The 15,538-nt window shown below is 42.6% G+C and overlaps 1 protein-coding gene across 2 annotated transcripts; it reads right to left on the bottom strand.

The window, feature by feature from the left end:
* Positions 1-219: 219 nt before the first annotated feature.
* On the bottom strand, positions 220-10,698 carry PCTP (phosphatidylcholine transfer protein). 2 transcript variants are annotated; one of them, XM_083874570.1, is made up of 6 exons: positions 10,486-10,698; positions 6,828-6,945; positions 3,168-3,247; positions 2,665-2,836; positions 1,949-2,016; positions 220-1,423 (listed from the first exon to the last, which is right to left on the bottom strand). In XM_083874570.1, exons 1-6 carry the CDS (start codon positions 10,684-10,686, stop codon positions 1,358-1,360), a joined length of 705 nt encoding a protein of 234 aa, XP_083730696.1. In that variant the 5' UTR covers positions 10,687-10,698; the 3' UTR covers positions 220-1,357. The 2 variants fall into 2 exon arrangements, with proteins under 2 accessions (XP_083730696.1, XP_083730697.1); XM_083874571.1 differs by lacking the exon at positions 1,949-2,016.
* Positions 10,699-15,538: the final 4,840 nt, after the last annotated feature.

The raw sequence follows: 15,538 nt of genomic DNA, 5'->3' as shown, positions 1-15,538 counted from the left end.
TGTTGTGTTACACTGTAATATTCAATCCAGTGACAGTCTCCAAGTTAAAGACATTGAAAAATGCCTGAATTGCTGGCAGAACACAAGAATCCTGCTTAGTTCTAATCCAATTTATTCTTTCAAAATCCTTTAAAAATAAGGCAGCTCACGGTATCAGCTCAATCACTTGTGACCTGCCCAGCATGGCACTCTTAAACCCAGGAGACAGAACAAGAACACTACATGGACAAAATAATGATTTATTGGAAGCAAATATTCACACAAGGTATAAAGGCAATAATTTCAATTGTTTATTTTTTTTAACAAGACAAAGCTACTCCATTACCAGACTTATTCAGAAACAGGATTAGATTTAGGAACAATGTAGAATATTTTAAATCCCTGAGAATTCTCTTATTCTTTTATGCCTCCCTCCCCCGCTAAAAATGGTGCTGGAAATTTAATTTCTTGCTCAGTTAAGCTTTTAGTGCATCACCATCCATTCTTTATATCAGCATGAAATTTAAAAATGTAAGCAAGCCCGAGTTCCACATCAAACTCATCCACATTCAGTGACAGACACCCAGTATAAAATTACTTCCAGTTTCAAGTTGATATCTAAACTGCCTTATAGGTAAGGCTACTGACTCTGAAGATAAAACTTGTTCCCCTTAAATCAGACATGCAAGAAGTCACTTCCTCCTTCTTCTTCTAGCTGGACACAGCTAAGGGTTTTTACTTTTCATACAGAAGTGTGGAGTTGTGAATGCAAGGCTTTAGGCTTGATCATTTTATATCTGGATTTAAGGGAACTTAGCATCACAGACTTCCAGTTCCTACTGTGTATTTCTAGTAATTTACCTCATCCCCCAGCATTTTTTAGGTTTATATCAGGCAGAGAGTTTAAGAATGACAAACTTGGGTAGCAAAAGCATTTCCTCCTATGCAATGCAAGTCCCATTACTGAGTTTCAGGAGGAAGCCACCCTGCAAGGTAACAAAGGTGTAACACATACAGACAATCTGCAGCCCAAGTTGAGACATTTTTCTAGTAAGATTGTTGCCTCTTGTGCAAGGATGTAACGTATCCATCACACAACTCCTCTAGATGACACCTGACAACCAGCATAAGCAAAGCATGGGGAACAAGGCTAAATTCGAGTACTTTCAAAAGCTGCAGATGATGTTGGTGTTACCTTGCCAGTGCCCAGCTCTTCAGTTGGAGATGGAAAAAAAATCTAATAAAACTCAAGGCATAACTCAACTAAAATAAAATTCTTTCTAATATTAGAGGTAGATTTTAGCCAGTGTAATATGTAGCAGCTGCTCCTGTAAGAGCAGAGATCTAGGAATTAAACAATTAAGATCAATTTCAACACCTATGTGCTCTTTGAATAATTAAGGCAAGCTTTTTGTATATCCTTCAGGAAAGCAGGCACACCACTCTGTAAAGAGAAAGGCAGACAAGTTATCCTTGCATAATGAAATCAATAAAAGCTATAAGCAAAATGAGAATTCCCATTATATAGATCAAGGCCTTCAAACAGACACAGTTCTAAGATCTAATATACAATTGTCTAGATACAAGTCTAAGATCTGATACACAGCATCCACCCATTCCTTGAATACTTTGGGAACAAACTGCATTACTGAAAGTTTGCTTGACTTGAGGCTATTCATATATGCTCTGAAACACAGATTATTTGGGGTTTGCTGCAGGAATTTACCTGCCTGGTTGACAAACTGAAGGAATTTGACAGGAATTAATATAAGTAAATTAATTAAGACTACTGACTTGAGAGCATACAATAGTGAGACTGTAAATATGGGACTGTGTAAAAGCTGGGAAGGCTGATAAATGCTTGAAAAAAAATTAATTCTGCTCGACACATAGAAGATGGGTATGAATGCAGTGAATTTATTGTTTCAAACAGATTAGCCAAAGATCATTGTATGTAACCTTTCCTTACCTTGGCAGCCCAGTTGACCAGCCAAGATGGAATGTTGCCACCAGGATTATCAAAATAGTACATATAGACTAGAGAGGAGAGAGAAGTTACCAGACCTAAGACTCAGCTCTAACATACTGTGACAGAAGCTCTCAGTGTGCATGACTGGAGCACCAACTACAACAGTTCTACTCTAAATTCTGCACAAAAAATCTACTTGTCCTGAAGTGAAATGTGAAGTAAATACAGGCATTCCTGGTTACCTCTGGGAAGCTGACAGAGCCACAGCAGAAATTTAGATTATTGCAAACCATTTTTTGGCACCCTGTCTTATAAAATAAGACTGTCTTTAAAAGACTAATCTCAGACAGGAGTCAAGCTCTCAGCAAACCCTTTAATTTATACATCTGTCAAACACAATACTTGAATCATTGCTGAATTAAGAAAATTGCAGCAGAGTCTCCCACAGTTGAAGTGTCTGGCAGGAAAAGAAGTACAGACTGGTGGTGGGATGGGAGGGCAGAAGGAAGTGGTCAGTAGACTATTCTTAACCACCCAGCCCAACTGCTAAATAAAAAGATTTTTCATAGTAGTGCAGTGCACTGGACATTTCCAAAGGTTTGATTCATTTTAAAGTAACCCTTGGCTTAAAATTTCCAGTCCCCCTCTTTGTGTGTTTTGCTAATACAGACATTCCCTGGCTACATGACTTGTCACACTTTTTCTCGACCTCTTACCTTTACATCCAGCCTTGCCATCACTTTCAATTACCAGGCTTTGTTTATAGCTTTTAACTCTGATAATACCAGGCTTTTCAGGGCACTGAGGAACAGCCACACTCTTTGCTAACACAACCCAGATCTTCCTCCCATCCACATCCATCTCCCGGCATTCCCGAATATAGACATACTGCACTGCGAGTTGAGGAGGCATGTCAAAACAATGTCAGTTTGAGGGATGAGGAGTTGACAAGTGAATTCCATCACAAACAGCAGCTCCTTCATGTTATTTCTCATGTCCCTACAGGATTCAATCCTGCAGAGCAGTAATTCAGCTATGTGAGCTCTAGCTCTGTGTGGGAAGGGACACCCACACTCCTCTTCGTGCCATATATACTCATGGGACATGAGGACTGCAAGATCTTAGATCAGTGCAGCAGTGATGGAATCAGTTCATTGCTGGGATTCCTGGATGACCAAGGGGCAAAAACTGCAAGGGGAACAAAAACTTAAAAGGATACATCTCTGTTTGAGAGAGGAAAAGGGTACTTCACTTCCCAGTAGATCACTTTTTCACCATCATATGTTTCCTCATACAGTTCTATGGATGAAAGAAGATTATTAGATATTTTTAATTTCTACTGCAACAGAAATATAGATGGCTTCAAGAACTGCTCAGATTTCTGACATGAATACATTTTACATGCAACCCTGATGTCAAAACTGATATGCATGTAGAATTTTACCAGTAAGAGACATTAAGAAGTTCTGTACCAGGATTGTTCAGGAATCAAATATACAAAAATAGGTGGCCTCTTTTTCTGTGGCTATTGGATTAATTGGGGGCGGGGGGGAAACCCAAACAAAAAAACCCCAAACAAACAAAAAAACTCCCACCCCAAAACAAAAAAAAAAAAAACAACCCCAGAACATAAAAGCAGAACAATTCTGGGGAAGCAGAGTCAAGTTCCTTTTCCAAAAGTTTTCTCATTCAAAGCCTTTCCATCTCAAACCTTCTTCCTCACCTGTGCATGGTCTGCACAAATGTAAGTTCTGCACAAGTACAATGTGCTTTTTCACAGGCATGTCATTACTCTTGTAAATTATACTGAGTTAACATGGAACTAGGGTGAGTTCAGCTTTCTACAGAAAGACACCTTCATACAGAAAGATATCTGAAGACATCTTACATGAGGGATTAATGAAATTTGGAAAAGCTGTCAGGAATTTCACAGCAGTATATACATGCAACAGCAAAGTAGAATCTTGAGCAGTTTATGAGCCTTCATTACACCACCTTCAGCCTGCCTGAAGACTCATATCAGAAGGCAGCAGAACATGGAAAAAAAAGTAACCTAAGAATAGTGCCTAAAACATGGCAGTGACTCAGTCCGAGAGTGGTCTGGTATGAAGGAGAAAAATTAGTTCTATTCAACACACATAATTGAGCTCGAAAACCTATGTACAGTTCATCAATGAGGGCAATGGAGCTGACAAGCCATGGGGCTGAGCCAGGGTGAACTCTTGTTGGCTCAGGTCCAGCAGTAAAGAGGAGTGTGATCCAGAAAGGTGGTTCACCTTAACAGTTAGTGTGGCCTAGCCTTCCTTTAGAGCAGACTTGTGTCTGAGGTACTGTACATCCTCCAGAGCCATGTTTTTGAAAGTGAAGCCAGAATAAACTGATAATCTCATTGCTAAGGCAAGAACAGTGCCCCAGATGGGAGATTCTTTCCCTATATAATATATTCCAAACGAGGCCTCTGTTGGTATGCCCTGCAGATCAGCTGTCACCCACAGAAACAGCTTCTCCTTTTCTCCAGCTGGAGCACTGCTGGATGCACCTGGTGCTGTAATAACCCACAACATTTATGTTTTCCACCAGAGGTCACTGGAGCATTGGGTTATTCACTTTACTTTCACTTCTAACCACAGAGATTTTCTTTTTCACAGGCACCACGAAACTGTTTTAAACACCCCAACACAACTGTTATTAGCTACCTCTTACCTATACAATAGGTAAACCACATCCCACCCGCATTCACTTCAAGCAGATTACAGTGCATTTTAAACAATAATCTGATTTCATTTAGCATCACTACAAGAGATCACAAGTCCATTCTTTCCGTAATAGGCATAGCAGCACCTACTGCTCCAACAGTCAAGTTATTATGTTAACTTGTTCGCAAGTCTGATCTCAGTCAGGAAGGTGTTGCCATCAGGAGCAGCAGGTTTCAGTATTGTGCAGGCACCATTTTGCATCATGCCACAGAAGCATGTGGTACCTCAGTCACTACAGTTTAGTCACAACTTCCCTGCTGGATTGGCAGCTGCAGCACAAACCAGCCCTCAGGATGTCCACATCTTGTAGGTATTTGGAAGCATTCAGGAGCAGTTGCCTTTCCAGCTAAAAAGGCAGCTACTTCTGCTCAGGTCAGGTTTTTATTTCAATGCCAGCCAGCAGTTCAGCAGAGAACTCTCCTTTGGACTGCCACTTGTATGGCTGTAAGAGCACCAAGGAATACAAACAGTAACACCAAGAGCAAGGCTCTCAATGGAAGTTTTCTGGGGTTTCTTCCTAAATGTGCAAGAAAAAGCCCAGGCTGAACTGGGTTACATTTAAAACATTGGCTAGCATTATTTCATTGTATGTCCCATCCTAAAAAATGGGTGGGCTTGTGTCAATTTTTAAATAGGAAGGAAAGTATTACATTATATTTATGCCTTTTAAGAGTTAATTTCTGTGAAATGCTGGACTTAAAGCACCAGCACAAGTATAAATTAACAGATGAACAGACCATAGTCAGCAAGGATATAAATGTCAGCTCTGCAACATTATCTAGTTTTTAGTTTAAGGGTGTAGCTTCCCCCAGCAGCTTCCTTTCTTTTCTCTATGAAGGAATTAAAAAAAAAAAAAAAAAAAAGTGTTTATTTAAGAAGCATTCATTTCTCCTAAATACACTTAAAGACTACTGAAGTAGCTCAACAGAGTATTTTTACATCTGGTATAATAATGCTGAGTCCCACTCTGGCTCTTTGTTTCATTAATGGCAAAATGGCATTTGCTACAAGAAAGCTACTGACCATTTTGACAATTAACACTTCTTAATGAAGACACTACTCCTTAAATTTGACCAAGACTTACATGAGTTAAATTTATGGGTCTCTGTATCAATACAGCCACTGGCATTATCAGCAATGATTCACAGTGGAGCTGTCCTAAACCTAACAAGCACAGCATTTAACAAGTCTTTGGTTTTGCTGAACATTGCTCTTTGTTCAGCAAAATACTTTGATCACTTTTCAGTTTTACTGACCTGCTCTGACTTCAAGCACAGGCTTAAAAAGAAAAGGCTCTCCTTTTTATCTTTAAAATAAATGGATTACTGGATGTCTACATCAGCTGAACCCTTACCTTGTTAATGCTGACTTGTTTTGACACCATATGGATATTCAGGTTCAATGCCCTTTTTCAAAGACAACATTAAATAAACTTAACGAAATCAGTTATTCCTTTCTCTGTAAAAGCCTGAAGTTACCACATATTCTCTCAATACACCCATTCCTGACTGTAAAAGGTGCCAAGAACAACCAATGCTTTCAGGAAAAGATATTCCATCATGCATCAAACTGGTGGAAGCCTCAGGAAAAATTTTCACAATGAGAACAATCAGCCTTTGAAATAATCTCCCCAAGGGCAAATTTTAAGACTCAGCTGAACAGGGTGCTGGGCCTTCTTGTCTTGACTGTGCTCTCACAAAGGAAGTTTGGACCAGATGATCACAGAAGTCCCTTCCAACCTGTCATTCTATGATGCTCCACTGCCATATGCAAAGATGCACAAAAGGTACCACCTCAATTTCTCCCCAAGACATTTACTAAAATTTAACCTAAGCATCACAACTAGAAGTTACAAGGTGCTCCAGCATAAGCATGATGCCAATCATATGCTTTAACCAATATGCAAAGAATTTATTCCAGAGGAAAGATAAATGTTGAGACATTAGTGATTCCATATCAGAGTTTAGTTGTGTGTTTGCAGAGAGCAACCTTATCCCAAAGGATGTTTAACTCTGACCCAAAGTCTTTGGAGGCAGTAACTTCAAAAAACCTTTGAGGAAAGTTTTAGTGGAAACAATCAACGTGGACTCCAGCTTGCTTTTACACTGCCTAGATGAGCTTACCTTTAACATATTGATCCCACTCCTTTCTGAAATCCAAGTCCATGTAGACATCTGCACACAATTTTGGGGGAACGTCAGCAAGACCACCAAAGATTTTATATTCATAAAGTCCCGATTGCTGTGGAAACGTAATGAGGAGGAAAAGTCACACAGGAAAGGGAGGAACTCTGCATCATGGAGAACAGCTGAAGGAAGTTAGGTGGGGCACAAACTACAAATATGCTCAAGAGCTGTGAAAGCAAGTGTTCAAAAAAAAACAATGCAAGATTCAGTCTTTAACCTCTCTACTTTTTGATCTATACATGAAAGTTTAAATCCAGCCAGGCTGACCTGTGACCTGCCCTCCCTGCACAATGGCTGTTCCTTCCCTTACACCAGCATCCTTTTAATTCACCAGGAGTTCTAGAAGGAGCATGTTTCTTCACAAATACAGTCCCCTTTTCATCTCCAGTGGTCAGTGTGGACTAAATCCTCCCCACACTGAGGTTTACCAGAAGGATTAAATTCTTGTGGCAAGTTAGTTATGCTTATACATCCGGCTGGGATACTTTAGAAAGAATGCTTTACAACATCCATGCTTACATACAATGCACTCTTATATCTGCCTTGAATATTTATCAGCTATTTTCTTTCAGAAAGGGGTGTGGTGCAGGATATCTCCTGTTTTAATGTTACTTTCAACATATGGTAATTCCATCTGTGCCTATAGAGCAATGTTTGGACCATTGTTAGTACCAGTTCAGGACTAAATTAAAGCAATGAGAGTACTTCAAAGATACAGTGTAGAAACAAAATCCAAGCATTCCCAAGGAAAGGATTATACAACATTCTGTTAGTGATTAGATGAATTTTCTTCTTTTCCTCACCTTCACAAATCAACTCTAGATGAAGATTGTGAGCAAGAAACTTAAGCTATTCATCTTCCCCAATTACCAGCTTCAAACCTGAACTATTCAACACCTGTGTAACCCCATGCACTCATCATCTTTATAAGAGGCATCAACATTTATATTCTCACAAGAAGAACAGCAATTTACAGTAAGAAAGTTAAAACAAGAGAGAAATGTTTCAGTTTTTCTGAGGCCTGTCATCAGGAGAGTCAATCAGCTTGGATGGAATACAGCACTGAGCAGGAAGGCTCAGATTTATTTCTGCAGCCTGCAGAGAAGGTGGAAAGACAAGGCAAAAAGAGAAAGCAACAGGAAGAAAAATTGCTGCTTTCAGCTTCCTCGACTCCTGTTGCTACCGGGGAGTTGCAGTTTAGTAAGTGCTAAAAGCTGATTTTTCCAGTAACAACTTCAAACAACTTTAACCCTTCTTCTAGACTTCATTCATCTTCTCTTGTAGCAATCTAAAGCAACTGAAAGACAAAACAGGAGATATATTTCCCAGGAAAATCAGAAGATTGTACTTGAAAAGTCACTTGCATCCTATGTAGTCTGTCCATCCAGACTAAACTAGGGACATCATACACTACATTTAAAAAACAGACAGACACCTGTAAATGGGTTTTTTGGTTTCAACTACTCCTTTTAGCTCTACAGTCCTTCTGTATAAAAGCATGAGAGGATGAGGAGGAGAAACCTGAGCTACTTTCCATTTCACCACCTGCCATTCATACAACAGCAGTACAGCCACTGCAGTAAGCCACAGTTTCCTGGGTCCTGTTTGCCTGGCTAAATCCAGCCTCCAGCTTCCCAAAGCTCCTTTGCATTCATTCACCACATGATGCATTTACAGGTCTGGGTTGAGCTCTGATCCTAAAGCCTCTACTTCATCCACTCCAGCAGGAACACTCCAGCACCCTGCACTCCATCAACACACTAATTCCTGCATGGATACCTGGCAGGCACCCCTGCCTTGCCTCGTCTTATCACTGCCAGTCACCACATCCGCACTGTAAACAGGGACTAGTTATCACTGAAGAAAATTCTGTTATAAATGTATATTATAAAGTTGGCTTTTCGCAAACATTAAGATGAATGCTGTACGTATAACAACTTTGCTGTTAGAATATAGTTTTTATTTCTGCTATTAGCAAAACTTAGACAAGGTAGTGGGATAGCTGATACATAGTTATGCTTGTAATTGAAGGGCCTGTTTGGCTGGGGTAACATCCCATCAGCGAACATATGATGAGGACTCTGCTGCTGACATCCCAACTATCAACACCAACCGTCTGGGGGAAGTGGGGACCAAGTCCAAGTCCAGGCTGGAGGTGATAATGAGGACATAGCCAAGAAATACGCATGCTCTAAAATGGTGGAGCCAAGGAGGGGCCATGCAAAACAGTTCCTGGAATATGGAAACTAGTTTTGTGGAAAAGTTTGAATATACATTTATGATTTATGAATATTAACAGACTGATGCCATAGAAAATGTATTTAAAGAATGTCTCTGAAATAGCAGGCCATGCTCTTGGCTGGATGTCAAGTCACCTGGCCATCAATCCTTTGCTTCATTTTCTGTCTTCCAATTGGCTTATTTTGTATTAAACCTATTTTTTTTTTAATTTACCAAGAAAGTGAACCTCGTTTTTCACAATTCCAAGGTCTATGAAGTGATTTAAAGAGGCTTTCCCCACCCCATCATGCCTTTAGCACAACCCTATATGCTTGCTGGTTTTTTCTAACATTACCATGTCTGAAATGATTTCTCAGAATACAAATACAAAATTGTCATGCAAAGAACAGCATGAAGTCCAGAAGGGGTTGAGAGGAAACTATGGTCATTCAGTTTAAAAAAATAGCATATGGGTATTTATATATGGATTTAGAAGTCAGTATTGAATAATAAATCTGTTTCAGAATGGAAACACTGTCAATCACAAGCCAGATCCTAAACTACTGAAGTTCTTTAAAGAAGTTAGTCCCTCCCAAAAGGGGAGAAAAATTCATTCCGACCCTTTCTGAACTACCTCCTGATTTTAGAGGGCGAAGGGTGTGAAGGGATTTCTGGAGAGCGGCAGGAAGAGGGGAGGCCCCTGGAGAGCAGGATGCTGTGCCACGGGCGGGGCTCGGCAGCGAGTGTTTAGGGACTCTCTCCCTCCACCACAAACCCCTCCGAGGGGCTCGGGAGGGTGGTGCACGGAACACGCTGGGCATTCACCATCCGGCTGCTCACCAGCCCGGTTCCCCGGCACGGTCACTGCGGCCCAGCAGCTTTCCCATCAGCGCTTAATGGCATTACCCGGAAAGCTGCTTTCTGTGAGCCGGGAGAAACCGAGCCCGGGCCTGTGAGGGGAACTGGCGGCTGCGGGGGGGTCGTGCGGGCCCCGCGTCCCCGTAACCACAGCCACCGTCCTCATCATCACCGCCCCCGTCCCCGTCACCACGGCCCCCATCACCCACGGCCCCCGTCACCACCGCCCCCGGCGCCCACCGTCACCCACGGCCGCCGTCACTCACGGCCTCCAGCACCCACAGTCACCCACAGCCCGCCGCCCCCGTCACCCACAGCCTCCATCATCCACCTCCCCCGTCACCCACGGTCACCCATGGCCCCCGTGCCCGTCCCCCACAACCCCCGATCCCCGTCCCCGCCACCCACGGCCCCCGGCACCACGGCCCCCATCACCCACAGCCCACCGCCTCTGGCACCCACCGCCCCCGGTCCCCGTCCCCGGCCGCCCCGGGCCGCGCTGCCGGCGCCCGCGCACCTCATGGTAGAGCCGGTAGATCCGCACGCCCATGGTTTCCACCTGGAGCTGCCAGGGCCCCGCCGCGGCCGGCGCCGGCTGGTCCAGCTCCCGGCAGGCGGCCCTAAACTGCTCGTCCGAGAAGCGCCGCGATAACGACTCCTCCAGCTCCGGCGGCCCCGTCATCCCCGCCGCTCCCTCCAGCTCCGGCGGCCCCGCCATCCCCGGCGGCCCCTCCGGCGGCGGCCGGGCGGGCACAAGCCCCGGCCGGGCACGGCCCCGCTCCGGCCCGCCCCGCTCCGCCCCGCGGCCGGGCCCCGCCGCGCCCCGCCGGGCCTGCGGGGCCGGTACAGCGGGCTCGGGGGGTCACGGCGGCTCCCGGGGACATCCCTGCCCTGCAGGTGCGCTCCGGGCGCTCCCGGGTGAGGCGGGGTCTCGGCGGTGGTGCCGTTAAGTGTGTGTGACATTAGCCTGGTGCCTGGACGGGGACAGCTTCCGTGGGTATGATGGTCAGGGCCTTCCCTTTGGGGTGTTCCCCGAGGACACAGATTGAACACTATGGACACATGTATTTTTGTGTATTTTTGTATGTCTTCACATTTTGAAAGGCAGTTTTCTTTATGGACTGCACATATGAGTGTATTATATAAAGAACCTGTAAGTGCTGTCCAGCTGCCTGGCAGGTGAGCGTGGCCCTGGCACAGCCCACCGAGGCCAGCCTGGCAAACAGCAGGGGCAGCAGGCTCTGCCATGGCACACTGGGCTGCACTGGGGTGGACAGGATGGAAGGGGACAGAAAGCTTTCACTGGGACGAGCTCCCAAGCAGGAGGAATCCACTGGCAGAAGAAATCCACTGGCAGGGACACATTTTGCATCTTGCTCAGGCTCTGCAGTGACACCACCTTATCACACTCAGCCAAAGCATTAAATCCTTCAAAACCTGCAAAACGGCAGCTTTTCTCCTGAGGGTTGTAAATCTATTTTCATTAAAGCTTTATTCTGCTAATTCATGTGAGATTTTCCTGCTGAACCCTGCGTCTTCAAAATTAAACAAGCAGCTCTGAGCAGTGGGACGTCATCAAACTTACTGAGTGGCAGCACACCCAATGTATTTGGTGGTAACCTCTGTGCAAGGCTGGAATAATGTAGTGTTTCTAACTTCCCTGCCAAGTGGCTGAGCTCTTTGACAAAGAGTTCACTTATGTCAGCTGTCCTTTCCAGTTCCAGTCAATTGGTTTGCAAGCAGAGCATGAGGATTTCTGGCTGACTGGTTTGGACATACAGGCTGACCCTCATCCTTGCACAGTCCACAAAACTTTTGGAGAGAGCATTTTGGCAGAAGGCAAGTAGTACACAACGGTTGTTGGTAGGGAGACAAGAAATCATGACTCGAGTCCTCTTGATCATGAGACAAACAGCTTGTTTTATTGTTCAAAACCTTCTCATACAGGGAAGTTCAAAACTCCCAGCTCTAGACACCGATTAGTTGAGTCTCAGCCCTGCCCAGTTCCTTGACCAGTGCTATGTCTGCTCTCTGGACTGGAAATGATTGACTGAGGTCTCTGCACAAGCTCTCTTATGACGCTGTTGTACACCACAATGACACCAGATTCCAACTTCAGAAGGTTGAAAATGACTTCTTTATTTTTGGGATGTGTTTCTCTTTTTGTACTATTCTACACAGACCAATTCAATTGGTGAAACAAAGACAAACTTTTTAAATTACATTGGTCAGAATAGAGGGACATTAAGAAGAAGCCCCTCCTAGGGAAAAGAAAGTAAACATAATACAGTTACAAAAATACTTTTCTTGTTTACAGAAAATTCTCTAAAAAAAAGAATTTCAAAAAAACCAAAACATTTCAAACACAAAACTGCACTCTTATTCACCTAAGGACTTCTAGAACGAGCCAGGTCAGCCAAACTGGACTTGCCATCACTAGATTTACTTTGTCTTAGCTAAAGACTAGCTGTGACAGGCAAGATTGTATCTCACAAACTTCCTTCCAGTATGTAAATTTGATGCCAGAACTTGACCTGTACCATCTTTATAAAATAATGTCAGTAATAATAACAAATATCTGCTCATATCTTACTTTCTCTCACCCCCCCAACTGAGACTGCTAGGCAAACATTTCAGTTCTTTTATTTTTTGTAGTAATCTTATGTGGAGTATTATTATTATTAGTAGTAATATTTATACAATAGGTATAAATATTTTGACTTGGTTTTGTTCTTTCCTTAAACATCAATTAAAATAGCATGCTCTCAGTGAGCCCAGTTGATTCTCCAAATATCAAGGCAATACGTTTCTTATGGCTGATCTCTTGTGAGTAATTTCTTGGCTAAGTTGCCTCGAATGAAACTGTGTTGCCCACCCAGCTGAAGAGCTGGTCTTTAAAATGGAATATGAGGCAATGGCCTGGAGATGAGACTAATTTAGTTTCTCTTGCAGAAATATTTCTTTACTTTTGCAAAGCTTTTATCAGATTGCTGTCTCTCTTTTAAGTCCCATTCATTCTCTGAAATAGGGCTCAGTGAAACTGAAAGAGCTTGTGGCTCTTGTTTGCACAGACCTGACTCTGACCCAGTATGGAAAAGGAGGAGTTGTGAGTCAAGAACTGATCTTTAACATGGAGCAGGGACACCTGCCTGTGAGAATACATTGATCTCCTTGTTTGTGGAAAAGGACTGAAGTGATCACAGCTCAGTGTTGCCTATTATTTTAGGGTCAATGTTTTGCATTATATGGTTGTCTACATGGCATCAGTAAATTGGCTTCAGCAGCTGACCACTCCCTCTTTCCCCAGCACTTTCATGGAAAAAGATATTTATCTCACAAGGCTACTCTAGGGACAAAAGCTTTCAAAAAAGGCATAACTATGTGACCTTTTTTCTTGGTAAATAAGGAGTGGTGATTACTAAGAAAGCACGAGCTGTTCTGAGAGTTTTTCTGTTTTCATGTATGTTTACGTAAGTGTTATTATTTATCACTTGTATTTCCATGTTTGCCTTTAGCTTGGAGATAGAAGCTGAAGTTTGAACCCAAGTCCTTTAGAACTTTCACTGCTGGGTAGTGGCTCTAGGCTGGGATGAGTTCAGGACTGATTTTCTACTGCTCTGCCCCAACACTGTGGGACAGTATCTGTGCTGGGGCAGCTGGGTCTGGGAACATGAACCCAAAAGCAGCCTGGATACAGCAAAATCCAGTCCCACACAGGGATCAAAGACCTAAATACCATCTGAATGAAAATAAAGGGTCACTATACTGGGGCAATGAGGAGGAGTTTCTAAAGTGCCCATAACTTGATCTACATACTGAGTGGGTCTCAGGCTTCAGGTCAGTTACCCTGTAGTGTAGTAGGTAGGATACCTGGTTTTCAGCCAGGCTTTCTGGTAAGGGAGGGTTTAGCTTTTACCCCTGGTGGTGTTTAAGGACAGGTTAGACTGGGCTCTGAGCACCTGGTCTAGTGGAAGGTGTCCCTGCCCATGGCAAAGGGTTGGGATGAGATGGGATGATCTTTAAGGAACCTTCCGATCCAAACCATTCTGTGATTTAATGATTTTATTTAGCTGCTGCTGATCTGAGTGGGAAATATACCTCCAGGCCTCAACTTGCTGATTTGGGCTATCAGTGCCATTAATGTGCCTAAATCTTCCACCTGTTTTTTAGAATAGAAATAATCTGTATGAACTCCCTCCTAACATCTACACTTTCTGTTACTGAAGTCAATGGAGGGTAATACAATGAATTCTGTGGCATGGAACTAAACCAGGAAACTCGACAACTCCTGAATCAGAAAATCATATGTGGCCAGAAGTGAAATGAGTAATGAATACTACATTGATATTTTCAGGTCCTAGGTGATTTTCAGTGTTTGTTTTGGATATGAGTGTCCATATGTGGGAGAATGTTCCCAGATATATTGTGTTTTCCTCTGTCTGTCTCTGTGTGGCACTGGTGCACTTTGAGAAATTCTTCAAGATGAACTAAAGATGTGGGATTTTGATGGATTCAACTGCTATGCAGACATTTATATACTACTGTAATTCCATTTTACTCAGTGCATTCCAAAAATTTTGCAAAACTGCTCAATAGTCCTGCCCTACCATTTATACAATATGTACATTTGTATTTCTAGAATACACAGCCAAAGCAATTATAAACTTCTGCTGCTGTTGCTTATTGACTACATCATGTAAAAGCCTTTCTCACAAATTGTTTCATGACTTTCACAGTTTGCAAAAAGATTCTTCATCCAAAAAGCTGAGAAGTAACATCACCTCCCATCACAGCCATGCATGTGTAATGCAGTCTATATTCTCTTCTCTTGTATGAGTCAAAGGGAAATCTGTTTTTTCAAACATTTTTAGAATACACAGAAAATATAGCCTCTCTGCTACATCAAAACCTTCACATATTTTATCTATTTTATACATAAAATATATTTATATACATAAAATATATTTTTTATTCCTAAGTATTTAGGTAGAGAGGGTCACCTAGGGTGATTTTTGGAAAGAACTAGCACAAGATATGCACTGCTTGAGCTGTCAGATGTTGTAAGTGGCCATTAAATACTGATATATAACTGCCTTCTTCACAGAGTTGAATTTAACCCCAAACTATGACTGTTTCTGTATCGAGTATCAAGTTTCAACAGAGTTCCACCCAAATAGAAGAGGATTCAGAGAGTAACTGGAGTTCTGCTGTTTTTCTGCCTTCTGATTCTAAGCATTTTTTACCTTTGGTAGATAATTCATTATGCTGGACTCCTGGTGCCAGAACCATCTCTTTCATTTGGCCATGTTTACTTTTGATTTACATCTTTTAGCCATAGTTTTTCTGGAAAGTAAGGTACTCTCAGTGCAAATAAACTGAAGATTAAGATAAAGAGGTGTAACCTGGCCCTGAAGAAAGAGAGGGAATTTTAAACTTCAGTAGGAAAGAAGGGATTTTACCATTACCTGCGTGACCTAAAATAACTCATTCAAAAGATAAGACAGCCTGTTTAGAACTTGACTTGGTTTGGTAAATGGTTATCACTACCACACCCTCTACTTTTTTAACCT

Source organism: Zosterops lateralis (genome assembly GCF_965231275.1).
Source record: "Zosterops lateralis genome assembly, chromosome: 18".
Taxonomy (NCBI): Eukaryota; Metazoa; Chordata; class Aves; order Passeriformes; family Zosteropidae; genus Zosterops; species Zosterops lateralis.
This window is presented reverse-complemented; position numbering and strand designations above follow the sequence as displayed.

What these genes read in the sequence shown, in the direction of transcription:
- PCTP (XM_083874570.1), bottom strand. Translation starts at nt 10,686, where the DNA reads ATGGCGGGGCCGCCGGAGCTGGAGGGAGCGGCGGGGATGACGGGGCCG. An exon ending in TCTACCGGCTCTACCATGAG is followed by an intron (nt 6,946 to 10,485) that starts GTGCGCGGGCGC and finishes ACGTTTCCACAG; the next exon opens with CAATCGGGACTTTATGAATA. An exon ending in TTCCTCTCTCAAACAGAGAT is followed by an intron (nt 2,837 to 3,167) that starts GTATCCTTTTAA and finishes CTCGCAGTGCAG; the next exon opens with TATGTCTATATTCGGGAATG.